This window comes from Harpia harpyja, chromosome 10, assembly GCF_026419915.1.
Source record: "Harpia harpyja isolate bHarHar1 chromosome 10, bHarHar1 primary haplotype, whole genome shotgun sequence".
NCBI classification, from domain to species: Eukaryota; Metazoa; Chordata; class Aves; order Accipitriformes; family Accipitridae; genus Harpia; species Harpia harpyja.
Genome location: NC_068949.1, coordinates 9,332,644 through 9,350,319, shown reverse-complemented (window position 1 = coordinate 9,350,319; position 17,676 = coordinate 9,332,644). Strand labels below are relative to the sequence as shown.

Here is a 17,676-nt window from a genome sequence, read left to right as displayed (position 1 = left end):
GCCGCGCCGCGCCGGCAGCCCCCGCCCGCCGTGACTCACCGCCCCTCGCGGGACGGGACGGGACGGGGCGGGGCGGGGCGGGGAGGGGAGGGGAGGGGAGGGGGCCGCCCCCGGCGGGGGGGCTCCATGGGGGAGAGGGGAAGGGGGGGGTGTCCATGAGGCATCGGGAAGGGTCCGTAGAGCCATGGGGACCATCCCTGGGGAGTGGCCGTGAGGGACTGGGGAGGGTCCGCGGGGCATCGGGGGGGGGTCCCTGGGGCACCGGGAGGGGTTTGTGGGGTGTCAGAGGGTCTGCGTTTGGCATCGCGGGGGGGAGGTCAGAGTGGCATTGGGGACTGTCTGTGTGGCTTCGGGGAGAGTCCAAGGGGCATCAGGGAGGGTCTGCGGTCCCCAGGGGCATGTCCTGGGGCACTGCAGGGGTGAGCAGGGCATTGGTGGGGGGGGGGGGGCAGTAAAGGTACCTGGGGTGGCGGGGGGCACTGGGAAGCTCCACCAGGCTCTGAAGTGGTGGAGGGGCTGGGGGGGCTGGGCTGCCACAGGAGGCAGTGGGGCTGGGAGCGTCCCGTGGGTCACTGGGGACTGTCTGTGGGGTATGGAGGGGGTGTCCCTGGGGCACCAGAGGTGCCCGCCTAGCTCTAAGGTGACAGGGGGGCTGGAGGGGCCGGGAACATTGAGCAGTGTCCATTGCACATGAAGGGGGGGTCTGTGGGGCACTGGGGTGGCCCTGAGGTGATGCAGGAGCTGTGGGTGGCTGGGCTACCAGAGGGCAGCAGTGGGACTGGGGAGGCATTGGGAGGTGCTGAGCTGATGGAGCACTGAGATGATGGAGGGGCTGGGACCACCATGTGGGGCTGAGCTGGGAGGTGCACTGCACCCTGAGCTCTCTGCTCTGCCACAGAGCTGTCTGCTGTCTCCCCCTTGTCCACAGAACGTTCCGGGTTGGAAGTGACCCCTGAAGATCATCTGGTCTGACCTGTCATGGGGAAGGGAGCCTGGATGAGGTTACCTTGCACCCTGTCCAGTCGCATTTTGACACCCTCCAGCAATGGGGACTCCACCATGTCCCTGGGGAGGTTCCAGCAAGTGATTGCTCTCATTGTAATGTATTCCTTAGGTTGAGATGAAACCTCTCCCAGTGCAACCCATTGCCCCTTGTCTTTTCCATGTGGCAACTTCTGAAGAGAGAACCCCCTCCTGCAAACTGATCTTTTTATACTCTTAGTGTTTTGGGCCAGGACCAGCCAGGAAACTCCACATTTAACTTTTGCATTTAACAAAAGAGGGGGGGTTGGACACTGAATTCAGCTATTGCAGAGCTCCATCACCAGGGACAAGCTTCCTTCAAAATGGTACAGAAACCACCATAGCCAAGTGCTGCTCCAGTGTCTTCCCTCTTTCTCCCCACTGCTTTTCTGTAATTCCCTCCTAAATAGACAAGTTTGTTTAAAAAAAAAAAAAAAAAAAAAAAAAAAAAGAGCTCTGTGCTTTCAGATTGACACTCCTATTCATGTCTGGTCATATCTCTCTAAATGTCTCCAGTAGAGTTGTCCCCACCACGATGGCAACCCTTGCAAGGTGTGCAGAGCTGAGCTGGCCTTGAAGGAGCTACTGACCAACCAACCATCTATGGAGCACAGCAAATAACCCGGCTCGCCAGGGAGACGCAGAGCAGCCAGATTGGTTCAGAAACAGGCCCTTTTCTAGCACCTCTCTGGGCACCTCCTGGCTTCTGGTGAGGGGAGAAGACACATCCACCTCCTGCTTGGGCGTCTGGCCTGGACTGAGGTCTGCTCTCAGAGAAGAGTGGGTAGCTCTATGTGGAGACCCATCCAAGCACCCCAAACCTTTAGAGTAACTGCTCAGCCAACTGGGCATCCACGTGCAGGCCACAATTTTGGGGTAACTGAAGTTACCTGTCAATGTGTTCTTAGGCAAACAGCAGGAGCCAAAGCCGGGAATGACACCGCCTCACCAGCGCCACCACCTCTGCCTGGGGCAGGCATGGCGAGGGGGCTGCATCCAGCTAGTGCACTGTTGGTACGGGGTGCAACAAGCAGGGGGGACCCTGCCCCAGGGTGTAGGTGACCTCCCGGGGGCTTTCTCACTCCGGTGTGGACCTGCAGGTCGCAGGGAGCAGCATGGGATCCTGTGGAGGTGGAGCACCCACATCTCCCACAGAAGGGGTGTGCAAGAAGGGGAGACCCCCTCCCAAGAGAGGGGTGCCTCCCCCCCCAAAAAAAAGTTGTGAGAGGGGTGCACATAACCGTCTGCATGTGTGCACAAACCCATGTGAGCGGGACTTCTTGGGATTACTCATAGACGGGTGCTTACAAATCTGCTGTTGATTTTAAAAATTAACATTTCAGAAATACCTATTACTTCTGCTAAGACTCAATGCTTGCTGGTTAATGATGTGTTATTAATCTATAAACAGCTTCAGTCCTGATTTAATTTAAACTGCGTGAACAGTTTTTTCCTGCAACAGCCACCACAGTGCACATGGGTGTAAAAAATGTGTGTGACACAGTGAGGTGCCAGGGGAGTCTCTCAAGCCTGAGATGTTGGGCACCAGGAGGCGAGCAGGTTCCTCCAGGGACCTGGGCCCCTCTGCCTCTCCACCCTATGCTCGAGGGACAGGCTGTGAAGTCTGTAGATCCACAGAAATGCCAGGTCAACTTCTCCAAGCCTCCCCGGACTAAGAAGTCACCTCAGTGGGGGGAACAGGAAACTTTCCCTTCCCCATGAACTGCACAAGTGCCTTCCCTGAAGGGCCAGATGATGCTGGCTGAGGCCCTGGTCCTTAACCTCAACCTCCAGATGAAGGAATTCAGTCCTCCAGACTCAGGACTGGTGGTCTCCATCCTCTCCTTGAGTCTCTCCCCCTCTGCCAAGCTGGAGGACCAGCTTTAGGCCACCAGAGCAAAGAGAACCTGGCTCTTGCCTCTAACGCACTCTAGAAGGTCCTTGCAAAGGAGGAGGTGAGGGAGAGGAAGGCCAGGTCATTAACAGGAGCACTCAGCCCTGTATCTACAGCCCTTGCACGTCTCCCCAGGTTCACACACTTGCCACTGAGGCCTCTGGTTGTTCCTGGGAGACACTTTTCCTCTCTTCCACCCTCTACCACACCTGCTCCCAAACTGGCTTAAGCAATTTTTATGGCTGCACAACTGCGTAATATACCCTGAAAGTCCTCTGTTGAGGACTCGGCCAATATGATATGAACATCACATACCTGCTCATCAACTCCAGACCACATGTCATCAGTTAGAGCAGCTGATCAGCATCATTCCAGTAACCCCCCAGTTGTTAGGCTCTCCTCCCAAAATAATGCCGCATGGCAGCTGACCAACATCTCTGTAAGCTGACCAAAATTTAGTCACCTAAAAGACTAATTTGCACCCTGAGTTCTGTTAACAGACCCTGATTTTTTATTTATTTTACAACACACAAATACATCATTTTACAATGTAGTAAAAAAAAAAAAGGACTTAACAAAAAAGCCTCTCAGAAGAGAAAATCCATTACGTACATTTCAGGAGATTGAGTACTCCCCTGTCTCTCTATGACAACCCTTACGGTTTGTTTCCAGCTCGCACTGTCAATGTAGAGGGTTGAGTACTCCTAGTTTGAAGTCAGTGAGTGTCCGGTTCTCTGCTGGTGCAGAAGAGGGGGTGGCTAAAAGGGGCAACAGCAGGGCTTCACTGGGCAGGTACGGCCAGGCGGGGAAGCAGGGGAGCTGCCTTCTGGCTGCGCTCGGCAGACATGTGCTCCAGGCGCTCTGTGTAGAACCCATTGAAGTCCAACCTGAGAGACAAAAAACCCAGAAGTTTTGGCAGCCCGCTGGCTCAACACTGCCCAAGAGCAGCACGCAGCAAGCCGAACACACTGCCAACGGCCCCTGAGAGCTTGGTGCTGCAAGTGCTGCAGCACAGGTGCTCATTAAGGCACTTGAAGGCAGCAAGGGGATCCAAAAATATGTAAACTCTTTTATGGGGTCAGATGAATTTTAGGACAAAGTTGGTTGAAATGAGGGGTGTGAAGCAAAGCAAAGCAAGTCTCACTGCGGGAAGAAGGGGGGATGCTTGTCTGTGCAGCAAAGGGGTCTGCGCTGCAGCAGACCTCTCAAGCAGCCACACTCCCCCTTGCCCACCCCACCAAGCACTGCCTTCCTCTTACCCAACCATGGCTCCTGGATGAGAAACCTCTCCCAGGGCATCAGCTGAACGTGGCCACACTGCCACGAGCTCTGGACCTGCCATCCCTGCACGGGACTGCCCCAGGCTGGGTAGACATAGCGGCTTGTTCAGAGCAAGATGGGGACGTCTGCACTGTGCCACAGGGGTTGTCGGTCACACCTCTTCTGTGCTCATCCCTTGACAACAGGCTAAATTTCACCTGTTCTTTACACGTGTATAAAATACACCAGGAAGGACCAATTGCTAATAGCTTCTTCTCCAGAACCACATCTTGACCACACAAGCCTGGCAACCTGTCACTCAGGGACAAGGCACCAGGGGTGAGGGCTCCTCAAACCTCCACACCTTCCTGGCCACTTCCCACCACTCCTTAATACCAGAGTTCACCACCACTGAACTCTGGTATTAATTCCTGTATGAAATCCACCGTATTATCCACTGTAACTACCATCACATGTTGCAGTTTCCATTACCACCACCTCCTTGCTAACACAAGTATGCTTCGAACAGATTCACAATTCAAGAAGATGAGAAGATGCTCAGCCAAAATCACAAGTACTGCTGATACTTGTGAACGGCCCTCCAAAGCAGGCAACATCAGCGATATCATAATCCTGTCTCCTTGATAATCCAAATGATGCCAGAAAACCACCCAGCTCCACGCCTGGTGTGACCTTCCTTAGGCAGATCTCTGCACTACGACATGCTGCTCTTAAAAACGTGTGCCCTGGGAACACCAAGCAATAGTCGATATAAGCCTGCGAATCACACAAAAGTTACTCTCTTCATTTCTCAAATTAAGTTGCTCCAATACTAAATGAACGGGCACAATATTTGAGTTTCATGTTGCTTAACAACCTTACACAAATGGCAACAAATTGTTACTTGACATTTTTTGGTGACTGCAGAAAACAGAGGCTCGACAGATGGAATTTATCTGTTGCTCTCTCCTGGTTGAAAAGCTTACATCTCTTTCATCCTTTAAGTGTTGTACAAAGGAAACCTGACACTGAGGAGAGCATATTTACCAAACTTTGATTCCAATATAAAGCCAGGACTCCTTTACATCCTTGCTTTGAGGATCTGTTCCATTTCTAAAGTTGCTTTATTGCAAAGTTCTTGAATTGCAGATTTTGGTTTGCTTCCCTTTCAGCTATGTTTTTAGGGTTAAGTGATCTTTCTAACTGTCTCTTAAGGATTTGCGTGATGCTTCTGCAAACTCTGCTTACACTTTCAGTTTCCTGTTTTGTGGCTGGAACTTTTATTCACTGGGGTTTGCATCATTTCATACATCCTACTGGTCTTACTCTAAGCTCAATCATTGCTGTTTCCTCTGAACTGGTAAAGGAAGGATATCTGATGAATGCTAACAGCACTTGATGCCTAAGATTTCTAAGTATTTGGTTTCAAGTAATCCTTCTGACAAAGTCCTCTATGCTGTAATTCTTCTCCTTTTCACTACTGGGATGTGAAGGAGTGACTCTGGAGATTTTCTGCCATTGCCAACCTTCTGTCAGCACTGCTACTGATGGAGCCAAGGCACCTGAGCAGGACTTCAGCACACTGAAGATGTGTGAGTTATGTGTGAGCTTCCCCACTTTGAAGGAAGCCCTCTGGATCTCCACCTTCTGTTGTTTGGTGCTACAAATACAATGGTTGTGCCTCAGCTACTGTAAACTGAATAAATATTAACCAGGATCAAATAAATAAAAGCACAGTACCAGAATTATGAATAAAAGGGATATTTTGTTATCTATCTTACATGTTGACTATCACCCTTGAAAAGCAGTCATATAAAAAGGTTATCATTTATAGGAAAAGACTGGTATGTCTTAAAAACTCTTCCGTCTCTCTGTCAAATATGTTGTTTCAGATGGCAACCGTCTCCACTCTGGTTCTTGGGTTCCTGTTGCCATAGAGTCCAGGACTCGATCCAATAATCTCTACAGACTGAATGAGAGCTAAATGTCATGTCTGGGCATTCATCGTGGGACTTCCACTCTTTTAAACATTACTGAGCAGCCTGTAGAAATGGAAGGACAGGTTCTGTTGCATGGCCTGTTGACATGCAGTATTTCAGTTAAGGAGGGACATCTGGTTTGACAGTAAAGGTCCAGCTGTGTCCATCATCTTGGTGAAGACTCACATGGCCCCAGACAGTCCAAACTGGGGCACTTGATAGAGATGACAGTCCTATTGGCATAAAGACCCAGTATTTCGTCTGCAGCCCTTGAACAGAACTGGGGCATGGAAATACCAGGGGGCACACAGCTTAGGTCACCATCCTCAATGCAAACTGCTAACAGAAGCATTTTGTTTTCTCGCAACCCGCCTGAATCACCATACTTCTCCTTTCTCCTGAAGCAGGATGTACTCGTTGTAAAAACCAACCTCTCCATATTTGGAAGAATGGGCTCCAGAGCTTCCACAGCTCAGGAGTCACCTCCTGGCACAGCTAATGCTCGTGTGCAGTCTGTGAAACACAAAGGCATCTGGCGGAAGATAGCTCCTGGTCATGGTGCCATGGACCACAGACAACTGAACAAGATACACAGCCAGTCTCCATGGTGCAGCATCAGCTCATCCCACCATCCTGGCAGAAGCATAACATTGACACAAGGGTGGGGAGGCAATGATAAAAGAGGGGAACCTCTGATGCTAAGCGTAGGAGCAGTGCTGGAAGGAGGACACCACCTGAGCTACTGCCAGAAAAGGCCTTACATCAATGTCTGGCATCACACATTATAAAAATGTGATGGAAGGCCGCAGGACTTCTGCTGTTGCATGGTGTATAGACTGGTTGAGGACTTGACGTTGTTGACTTGAGTAAGCTGAGAACGTACTCCAGCCTTGGACTGAACTGGGTGATCCCACCAATGGGATGATCTCCACACGTTCTTTACAAGACTCAAGAACTGTGGGGTCATGATGCTTTTCTATTAAAAGAGCAGGCAACTTGGGTCTTCAACACTGTGTTGGCCATGCCCTGTGCCACCCGCAATGATGTCCAAGCACCTGGATCATAGAGTTAGCTCCCATTAAGATCTCCTGGATGGTGCATCATTAAAAAGCCTGTCTGTTAGAACTTGTACTGGTAATGATAAAAATGTAAGCCCTTGATAAAGAAGGAGGCAGGGCTGATAAAGAAGGAGGCAGGGCTGGAGCACTGAGAAAGAGTAAATTTTCTTGCCTGGATGACTCAACTGCTTGCGGTCTCGATCCCTGAATCTAGCCTGACTCTGGATGCTACTGTGACACCTAGGAGTGATGGCAGCGAGGGGAGTGTAAGAGCTTAATCCCTTTGGCCTGTCAATTTTTCTACAGATGGATCCTGCCTGCAATCTACAACAGTCCAATGATGATAAACAGTGATGCCCAGGCAGATGAAGGCTGACATAAAATGTCCACAAGGCCTTGATAAGCTGCATCATCATTTCCTAAAAGGATTTGCAGAGACTTAACTGTCCTGGTTAGTCCTGAAAGGAACAGCAATCACTTGTACAGTTGGGGCCTCCACTCACAGCCACAAAAAAAGTCTTTGAAGAATTTCCAAGACAAGAAGGAGACCTCTGACTCTGGTCACTTCAGAGATGGAGTGAATCAAGAGTTATTAGGACTGTGGAGAAGGGGTCCTCACCTACCTTCCCATTTCAGGGACTGAGTATCAACCAACAAGGGCAGTTCTGGTGGTAGGAAGATAAGCTCCTACCCTGACAGTGAATGGAAGCAGGAGAGTTCAGAGCAGCAAGCAGTCCTGTGGCACTGCACTTCCTTTCAGATGCCTGTGAGCATCCCTGTCCTCCTTAAATAAGGAATACAATCCTACAAGGAAGAAGACAAGACATGTAATTCTCTACAGCGTTGTGGGAGCTGGTGGGCTAGACTCCACTCCTGGAAGCACCCATGGTAACAGGGATGACAGGTTTTACTGTTCAACCTTGGTCTCAGCTGCATGACCACATCTCAGATAGAGCAGCAGATGCTAACACAGGAAGCCAGGGGCTGTGTAAATGCATGGTAGTTGCTGGTCGTAAGTTCTCAGAAATAAAGGATAACTGGAAGCCCAGTCTCCTGCTGGAATACTTCACAAAACAGTGTTTGCAAAGGTTGGTACCAGGAATCCCAGACAGCCCTGTCAGATGCTGTTAGAAAAGAACAATGAAAGCTTCAAGAGACAGGGCATGAGGAGGGGACAACAACCTGCTTCAGAAAAACATTCCTGAAACCTTTTCTCTCTCTGTTTTCAGGTGTAGCACATCTCAACAGAGGTGTAAGGGTTGTCAGCCATCCATAAAAGACATCTGGTACAGAAGGGCAGCAAACAGAACTTAATGGTTGCAGGTTAATATTCTTATGGTTTTCCTGAAGATTAAGTTAAAGGATGAGAACAACCAACAAAAAGTACAGTTCACAAAGACCGACCAAACAAAGCAGAGGAGCAATAAGACTACACTTAAACAAAACAAAACAGAGGACAAAGCACAGTTAGGAGAAAGCTCAAAGTACCCTTTAGCCCTATGTGGTTAAAAAGAACTAAATAAGGATCTACCCTGTTCTGCACTAAATATCAAAGGGGCTGTGGCATGAAACCCTACAGCACCAAGGGAAGAAAGAAAATGTATGTGATTAACCAGTTATCAGGCACATTTATGAACAAAATTACGTATCACCGACAACTGACCCTAGCATATCCACCATTGAAAAGCATTACAACTTTAGATGAATAACATTCTTAAAAGTAGGAAGTAAACGAAGGGCTTTCCTCAGAAACAGATGGAAGGAAACAACACCTAAAAATGACCTTAATTTCTGGCTAGTCCTCTAAGAGCTGTTTACAATTGCTTACACATGAAAATAAGGCTACACATGGCCTTACAGACAGCATGAAGAAACTAATGGATGTTTAGGATGGCTTTGTTTTCTGTCCCCTAGCTGACAGCAACAACAAAGAAGGTAAGTCTCAAGTCCTCTAGGCTCTCACACACCGTAACAGTGCAAATGTGTCTATTAGACTTACAAACATAGAACAAGCACTTAAAAAAGTGTTGTGTTGAAATATTTTATATTCAGGAAAATCCTAGCCTCTTAAAATTAAGCCTATACGCAATATATATCCTGCCTCTTCACTGGAAAAAATAAGTCACTGTAAAAATTAATTGGTTTTCATATGTGCCTAACAGTCTGCAAGCAGCATTTCTGAAGTGTCACAGTCTTTGCCAGGTGTGAGGAGGCTGGCGCCCAGCAGCTCTTACATGTGACTTCTACCGAGGTGACTCTCTGAATTAAGAGATGTCAACTCCTGACCCTCGCTTGCCTTCTTATTCTGTGGTTATACGCATGCCTCAGCTGAACATTTCCAATCTGCAGGCTGCTAGGTTTCATGGGTTCTTAACTCTTGAAAAACATATTCCAGCCACAAACACTAAAAGCTGCTCCCAGCAGCAAACTCCATTGTTGCAGTTATTTCTGTTTTGCTCCTAAAGTGTGATAGCAGGATCAGAGCGAGAAGCATTCTGCTTTCATAGCACATGTGCTCAACTCCGGGTAATGCTCCTAGAGCATTATCTGTGGTTCCTCAAAGCTAGAAGTACCAGGGCAGGTCCCTCCATGCTACAGCAATCTATAACACAGATCTTAAAAAGCTCAGCAACACTAATATGTATGACTCTCATAGCAAAAGCAAATGTTAATCATTCCAAAGAAGGCCTCATGCATCTCATTTTACTGAAAAAGAAACACAGAGGTTATAAACCTAGCAGCAAAACCTAATCTCCTTCTCTCTCTCTCTCTCTTTTTCCTGCAGTGTATTTTGTGTACCTGCCTTTTAGGTATTACTGGAGGAATTTTGATTTCTAAGAAGGAGGAAGTACGGGTGAGGCCACAATAAAAACATATTAAGGGATGCTTATTTCAATAAATACAAGATTTGAACTTAAAACAAAACAGCCACTTATGATCAATCCCTCGCATGGTTTTCTCATCTTGGAATACTTACGCTGTATGCAGGAATCAGCTTATTCACTGTCTACACAGTGAGATAATCCCCAAGAAAACTAACACTTGCATTACATTTACAACATTAATAGACAAATTTCACATAATTCAAAGGAATGTGGTTCTTTTTTTGAAGCCTTGGGTCGAAATGCAAAGCAATATTTATTGTGATTTCATTGTTTTCATTGATGGGGCAGACATGCACAGTTATAAACAGCAATTATTCTTCCTGAGCTGAATTTGAGAACCACAAGAGGGGAAGTTACAGAGAGAAAACTACTGGCTCACCTGTAGATGATGTTGAGCATGCTGTGCTCACAGTCATTGGTGCTGTAAATGCTCAGTTTGTCCAACAGGTCCAGCAGATGTGTTGAGAAATTGCTATCAAACTTGTTGATCGTTGCTTCGAAGCCAGATGTCAGGTGGAGGTTGTCAGCATGTTCTGCTAAAAGCTATCAAGACAAACGCATAGTGGTCCCATGTGTTTGCTGATTCGCACTTGCCAAAGAGATGCAATTACTCCTTCCCTATCTCCTAACCTGCTCAAAAATACTGCCATAAAACTTAACAATTGCTCAGTCACTAAAATAAATCTTTCAAAACAGTTGCAAGGTCCTTGGTAGTTAAAAACTTTGCTGTGCCTATCTGGGAGAACCCCAGAGTAGATCCCAGTTGAGTTATCCTCAAATATATGTTGTCATTATTTATTTTCAAGCAGGAGGAAAAGCCAGGAAGCAGAAAGTGAGTGTTGCCTACAACAGGCTGTAACCTCTGGAGCACTCTGCCTTGCAGTGTGATGGACTCTACTGGCTGTGTGCCAGAGAGGGGCTTTCAGCAGGACAGGAGGCAGTCTGCTAACAGCAGAGCATGCCAAACAAATCCCTTAGTACATGTGCATCGACAGAGAAATGTGGGCAAGACAAATACCCCAGATGTGAAAGGGATGGGCTGCAGAGTCGCACCTGACAGTTTATTGCTTCATCCATCACAAAATGCTAGTTCTGGAAAGAAGAAAGTTCTTGAGTTGCAGAAAGCCTGTATGTGGGTACCCACTGCACAGCCGAAAATACAACTAAGAACTTAAAAACAAGTGCAGGGACTGCTGAGGGAGACAGGGTCTTCAAAGCAGACTTTGAGAACACCATCAGCACTTCACACTACCCTCAAAAATGCCCACAATTCTGCAAAGATTCTGGGTGCTCTAGAAACTAGGAAGGTCTACCTGCAAGAGGTAGGACAGCCACCCTGACCAGACTGCAACCCTGGCGGCATTCACAGAGGAAAGGGCCCAGCTGCCCATCCTGTGTCCCACCTTGTTAGTCAGCTTCTTCTTCGCAGTCTCTTCAGCACGCTCCTCCTCTGTTGGTGGGCCCAGCATTGTGCCGTGCTCTAAGGTGAGCCGGTCCATCTCATTATCCAGCTTCATGCTCTGGGTGAACCTCTTGGAAGGGCAGAGGGTTGGGGAAACGGTTAGTTCCATTTTTTCAGTTATGGCAAAGCATGAGGCTGGCTCAGTTCTACTAGCCCTGCAGCTAGCTAACTCCCATGAAAGCTAACTCCGAGATTAAATTTACAATGTTAATACACAAAGCTCCCTAAACCCAAAGGAAGGTAGGGTTTTTTTAAAGCTATGGGCTCCCTGAGATGCTGGCTAGAGTGTGTTCATGGAGATCAGTCTCCATGGGTCCAATCACCTGACCCTCAAAAGAGCATGCTAAAAACTACAGAGCCTTACCACTTACACCTCAAATTTTGCTGCAGGACTGGCTGAAGAGAGGTAATTCAGTTCATATGAGGCTGATCCCAACACCAAAAAAGAAAAGCATGAAGAATTTTGTGGAGGGAAAAGCCACAGAAACCATCTGGGAGAAAGGATGAGGGTCTGAGCAGTCAAGCTCTAAAGCCTGCTGGCAGGAGGAACAGAGGCTCTTCCACGTGCATTGAGGACAAGAGGGGTTGAGTTGAAAAAAAGGACTGTCATAGCTGTCTGGCACCCAAAGCAGCTGGCAGTGGCATGGTCAATACGGGGAGGCTGTACATACCTGCATGCAGTTTGTAAACATGACACAGACAGACATCAGCTTGGAGAAGATCTTCAGCAGCTCCGGGTTGGTTAGCATGCAGTCCTTCAAGCAGTTATCCAGGAAGCTTGTGTGGTGGCTCAGGACATCATCAATATTAGATGCCTGTGGCAGGATAGCACAGTAATGAAAAACCAAACCAGGACTGCTGTGCTGCACCGGACCAAAGCTCTAACCCAGCATCCTGCCTCTGACAGTGACCTCTCAGACATGCTCGAGGGCTTGTTCAGATACTTCTCATGTACCTTCCAGCTTCAAGAAACATCCTGGGGTGGAGACTGTATTTGCATTACTGCATTCAACAGCCCTTCACCGGCTTTTTACCTGTGATTTGTCACATCAACTTCTCAATCAAATTATGCTTCGTTTAATCATAAAAACCCTCCACTGGAAAGGAGGCGCAGGATGGAGTTATGTGCTTTATGAACATGCACTTCCTTTGCTTTTAAATCTGCTTGTCATGCCCACTCCCACCTTCACAATCTCAGTAAAGTCAGCTACAATAAGTTGAAAAGAGGAAAATAAATCAAAGAACCTTAAATGTCAGTAAGTTTACAAGGCTTAAAACATACAGGTTATTCAGAAACGTGTTTTAGGAGCACAATAAGGAACTGAGACATGCAGTGTTGCAAGGATTCTGTAAGATTTTTGTCCAGCTCTGCTACTTCAGTGGGCTGTTTCAGTCTTGAGTTTTAAATGACAGATTAGAAAGCCCCTCTCACTCTGTACAATTACGGGATGTGCTGAAACTGAGAGCACAAGTCAAGCTAGGAAAGAACCACAGGACTAAAACTGCCGAAGTATCCGCACCACTCCATCAGGATCAAGCCAAAAAACTCCTCCATAACCTTTTAAACAACTAGTACAGAACAGGGATAAATGCCGCTCTCTAATGCAATAAAGATGCTAGTTGTGTTGATGAAGACAGTGATGTTTTGAAGGTGAAGATACTAGTTATATTTTTAGGAAGAAAGCACCTTAACTTCAAGTGGAAATGCACAAGAGAGAAGTCTGACAAATAAAAAAACAGCGTAAGGCACTACATGGGACCAGTCGGGATCATCCTTTTCCCTCCTATAATGCAAATGAAAGGAAAAAACTACCCCAGCCTGCAGGTTACAGATGTTAAAGAGCCAGTTCTGCATCCTCTGTTTGGAAATAAATGATGCTTTTATTTAAATCAAGGAAGATTTTACCCAGTAGCTGGGGATATGTCATCCCTGGTAAGCGGCTCTTTTACAAGACTGCATAACAAAGTGGTTGCTGAAACAGCTTCTTTAGCTGGCAGCATTGAGTTGTTTGACGCACAGGTGCCCATATCACAACACTGCCTAGAGCCAGACTTTTCCTGCCCCAGCACTGGTAGAGGGCATGCTCCATCTCCCAGAGATTTAAAAGCCTTCAAGGACACTGATGAGGATGGGAGGCAAACATACATTTGGATTATGTCTCAAAGACTTTGCTAACTTGCCAAAAAACTTTCTCGGTTTCCAGTGATGACTTGTGCACATATTCACATCACGGGCAGCTTTGAGTCTTTGCTACTGCATTATTACTTGGAGAAGCCCTTCATGTACAGAGCAATGGTAGAAATGCTCTACAAAACACTGCAGCAGCCCTCAAGGTTTCAGAAATGAAGCAGCATATGGTGAACGCATGGACAGATCTCCTTGACATACAGCCATGGAAACACCCTTCCCCAGTGCCAGCAAAGTCACTTTATACCTGCTATCTCAACATCTCTGGCAGGCTAAAGAGGCTCAGAGATGTTCCATAGCAAGGGAAAAATTCTGCCTGCTTGGGCTATCAAAAAGGTTTCTTGGGAATGGGCTCCTCCAAGAAACAGTATAAATTGGCAAATTCCTTTTTGAAACTGAAATAAAAATGCTTCAACACCGCTATATCTCTGAAGGAGCAGAGAAACTCAATGTCTGAGAGCCAAAGCAGAGAGGGATCTTTAGACATAAAGTCTTTGCAAAAACTCTGGAGTCAGGAGATTGTCTCTTCCGAATAGCGGATGCCGTCAATACAGACCGCATGCCTACTGTGTTTAACAGTCCCTTCTAGGACATCTAGAATCAGCAGAGACTGAAATCAGTTTAGAAGAACCTGGGACAGGATAACTTTTTCAAGTGCCTCAATGCCAGTAAAGTAAACTGAGTATTAAATTTTGCAAACCTAAACTTACACAAAATTAAGAAGCAAGTACACTACTCTCAGATCATCCAGGAGCTTGACATATAACCTCTTCTTCTCCAGAAGCCCTTGCCGAGAATATGCAGAGATGCTCACAATCCTAGACCTGATACCTCCTGTGAATTCTCCAGGAAAAAGGATGACATGGCATCAAAAAATGTTGGTTAGCTGACCCCAGAAAAATTCCCCAATACACAGTAGAAACTAAGACAGGGTCAGCTGATGTTGAAGATTCACAAGGCTCATCAGAGAGCTGCCAAAAGAGCTGCTGTGGCTTAATGCAGATTCCAGAGGGAGTGTTTAGCTGTTTGGTACATCAGATAAATGTTTTTCATGGTGTAAGAGGAAAAAGATGTGCAACCCAAAAGCATCTGATCACAGGATGACTACCAGAGGAAAGAATAATAAGGTGATGTACATCTGCCTCCTGTTTCCTCACAGTAGCAGGGGCACCCTAACACCAGCCCCAACACAGCAGCACCACAGTGGGTAACGAAACTCAGAAGGACCATGAGGAACGCAGTGTCCCTTGGGATAAGGAAAATGACTACAGCCATCACAAAGGTTATGCTGCAAAATAAGCACCCCTGAGGAATGGATCACTGATCATCTGCTCTAATTAAACACAAGTTCACTGCCTGGCACAGCCCTTGCCTGTGCCAAGTGCCACACGCCAAGGCAACTGTCATACAAAGCTCAGGAATAGCACTTTCTAATGGCCTTCTCAAGTTGTCTCCTGGCATGGAGGAGGTGGCAGCAAGACAGACTCCCTCCCTTGGCAAAGCCCTCCAACACTACTCCACCAAGCTTTGCACCCTCGAGCACTTGCACAGACCCTCACGACATACCCCAGCCCATGCAATGCTTCCCTGCAGTTTCATGTTATGAAAACAGCTACAATACAGCCCTCCCCAGACTGCTGCAAACACCTGAAACTAGAAGAACACAAAATGATTGTATGTTAGGACCACACAGGACCCAGTGGAGACATTTGCTATGTAATGTGGAGCAGACAGCCTATGTCTCTGCCTTTGTTTTAGGCAGCAGTACAGAAGTAACCTAAGATGCCACCTCTGCTCTCTTTTTCTGCCCACAGAGTTGTTTGTATGCCAGAAACCAGAAGAAGCCAGGCAGGTCTACTGGTGCTGAGAGCTGAGGCAACCAGTGCCCTGGTTCCAGCACATGTTCCTAGGCAACGAAGAAGCTATGGGCTGGGCCCAGGCTGATGGCAAGGAAGACAACATGTATTTACAGCATTGCTGTGGCTTTCATCTGATCCGCCAGTACTCAGGCACCATACTTCACTTGTCTAATGAACTTCCACAGTTACTCTGTATGCCCCGACAGTCTAGATCTTTACCAGTCAGGTAAAAAAGGAAGGGAGAGAAGGGTTTGCTCTAGAGAGAGAATAGCCCTTGATCTGTGGGTGACAGGTTTTTTTCTCTGTTGTTAAGGATGGAACCAAAAAATCTGATGTGAATGAAGCCAGACATGAGAAGACCTTTATGGGCTTCTTGAACAGCCTGTTCTGAAAGGTAAGCTCCCAATGACTTCTCATTCTTGGTTTAAAACAGGCAGGTGGGACACTATCTGAGAATGTATTCCTCTGTGAAATAATAAAGGCATCTCACATGCCCATCAGGAGATAAAAATTGATTCTTGCAGTTTTTGTTAGGGCAAAGAGTTAATTTCTAGAGAAGTCACTAACTTGGATTAGTGAACCAGAAATATTCTGCAACACACCTGGAAAATCCCACAGCTCAGAACATTACATCTCCGTGAAAGGAATCAAAACAATGCCAGGCATGCTTTGCCCAGATACCCCCTCATCAGGCATAAAAACCAGTGGGAAGTGAGCTTAGCCTCTCCCAGATACCACCGGAGTGGAAAAGTTCTCCAGCCTTACCCACCTGCAGTGGAAATACACATACGGAATAGCCACCTGAACAAGGAAGGCCCTATTTTATAACAGATAGTCCTAACATGCCAGTCCTTGGCAGCTTCATGGAAGAGAAAGCACAGACTTGGCTTTTAAGAGCACTATAAGTCAGCCAAGGAATCAGCTGAAGATGTCTGGACCAGTTTATGATCTTTGCACCCTGCATTCTTCTTCCTTTTCCATAGTTTTCTTTCTTCTGTGTAAGGCGATGTTCAGCAGAACACCACCTTTACATAACAGGGTGCAGAGTACGAGCTGGGCATAGATAGAAGGATGCAGCAGAGAGAAAGGATGTGTGACTAATAAAGCAGAAAGGTGATGTAGAACAGCAGCACCCTTTGCAGCGTGATAAGAACAACAGTTCCCAGATACTTTAAGTGCCTCCAGCAAAATGTTTAACAGATACCTGCAGTAATAGGCATTTTTCCCCTCTATTAAATTTGTTAACTTAAGACTTCCATTCCAACTTCTCTCAAGCACATACACTCACCAGCTTCAAGTTCTTCTCAAGAATGTGCCATGTTGGCTCCATCACTTCAAACATCATGTAATACTGGATATTCTGTACAAAATTCAGCATCCGCTGCCGCAGTGTGAAAGCACCAGCAAACCTAGGGGAGAAATCACACCCACACATCTTAGAGCTAGCAAATGCCACGAAGAACTATCACCAGGCTTGCACAGTCAAGCAGAGCTAAATATTTCTGTCCTAGCAAATTCACTGCTGCAGTGTGGAAGGGATTATAAAGTTAATGCAAACCACTTCTGATTATTTTCCACATATTCAAATGGCTTTCCCTCAATTACTAGAGTCAGAGCTTTGAACCTGTTATAGACTGGACAATTACTTTGAATATTTGCTTATATTCAACTGAAATTTTAATATTAAATATTAAAGCAAATTTACTAGTGTAGCTATCGAGTGAGACATGCATTTGTTAGCAGAGCAAAATGTAACAAGATAAATGGTTCATGTTTCTTTCCAGCCTTACTGGGAAAAAATATTTTATGCCTTGCATCAATATATTCAGGGGATCCAAATATTTAATCAAATCACCTGCTACCTGGGGTATTTAATGCAATTTCACCTTAAAAATAGAATGGTAGGATTATATAGCAGTTCTTTCAATGGTAATTTATGCAGGCTCTGTGATGGCAAACTAAGAACTGACTTCAGCAAACTGGGACAGGTCACCGGAGATGTGGGGGATACCCACCCTAGGGGTTTTCAACCACGGCTGTCCTGTCCCCTGCTGATCACAGTCGTCCT

At 46.8% G+C, this 17,676-nt stretch overlaps 1 protein-coding gene across 4 annotated transcripts in view; it reads right to left on the bottom strand.

Moving 5' to 3' along the window:
- Nucleotides 1-3,405: 3,405 nt before the first annotated feature.
- TUBGCP2 (tubulin gamma complex associated protein 2) overlaps nucleotides 3,406-17,676 on the bottom strand; it is a 38,074-nt gene continuing 23,803 nt past the window's right edge. For all 4 annotated transcript variants that reach the window (XM_052799148.1, XM_052799150.1, XM_052799149.1 and 1 more), the window contains 5 exons: nucleotides 16,897-17,017; nucleotides 12,233-12,376; nucleotides 11,503-11,631; nucleotides 10,479-10,642; nucleotides 3,406-3,804 (listed from right to left, as the gene is read on the bottom strand). In XM_052799148.1, coding sequence (XP_052655108.1) covers nucleotides 3,699-3,804; nucleotides 10,479-10,642; nucleotides 11,503-11,631; nucleotides 12,233-12,376; nucleotides 16,897-17,017 — 664 coding nt within the window. In that variant the 3' untranslated portion in view covers nucleotides 3,406-3,698. The remainder of the gene's footprint in view (nucleotides 3,805-10,478; nucleotides 10,643-11,502; nucleotides 11,632-12,232; nucleotides 12,377-16,896; nucleotides 17,018-17,676) is intronic.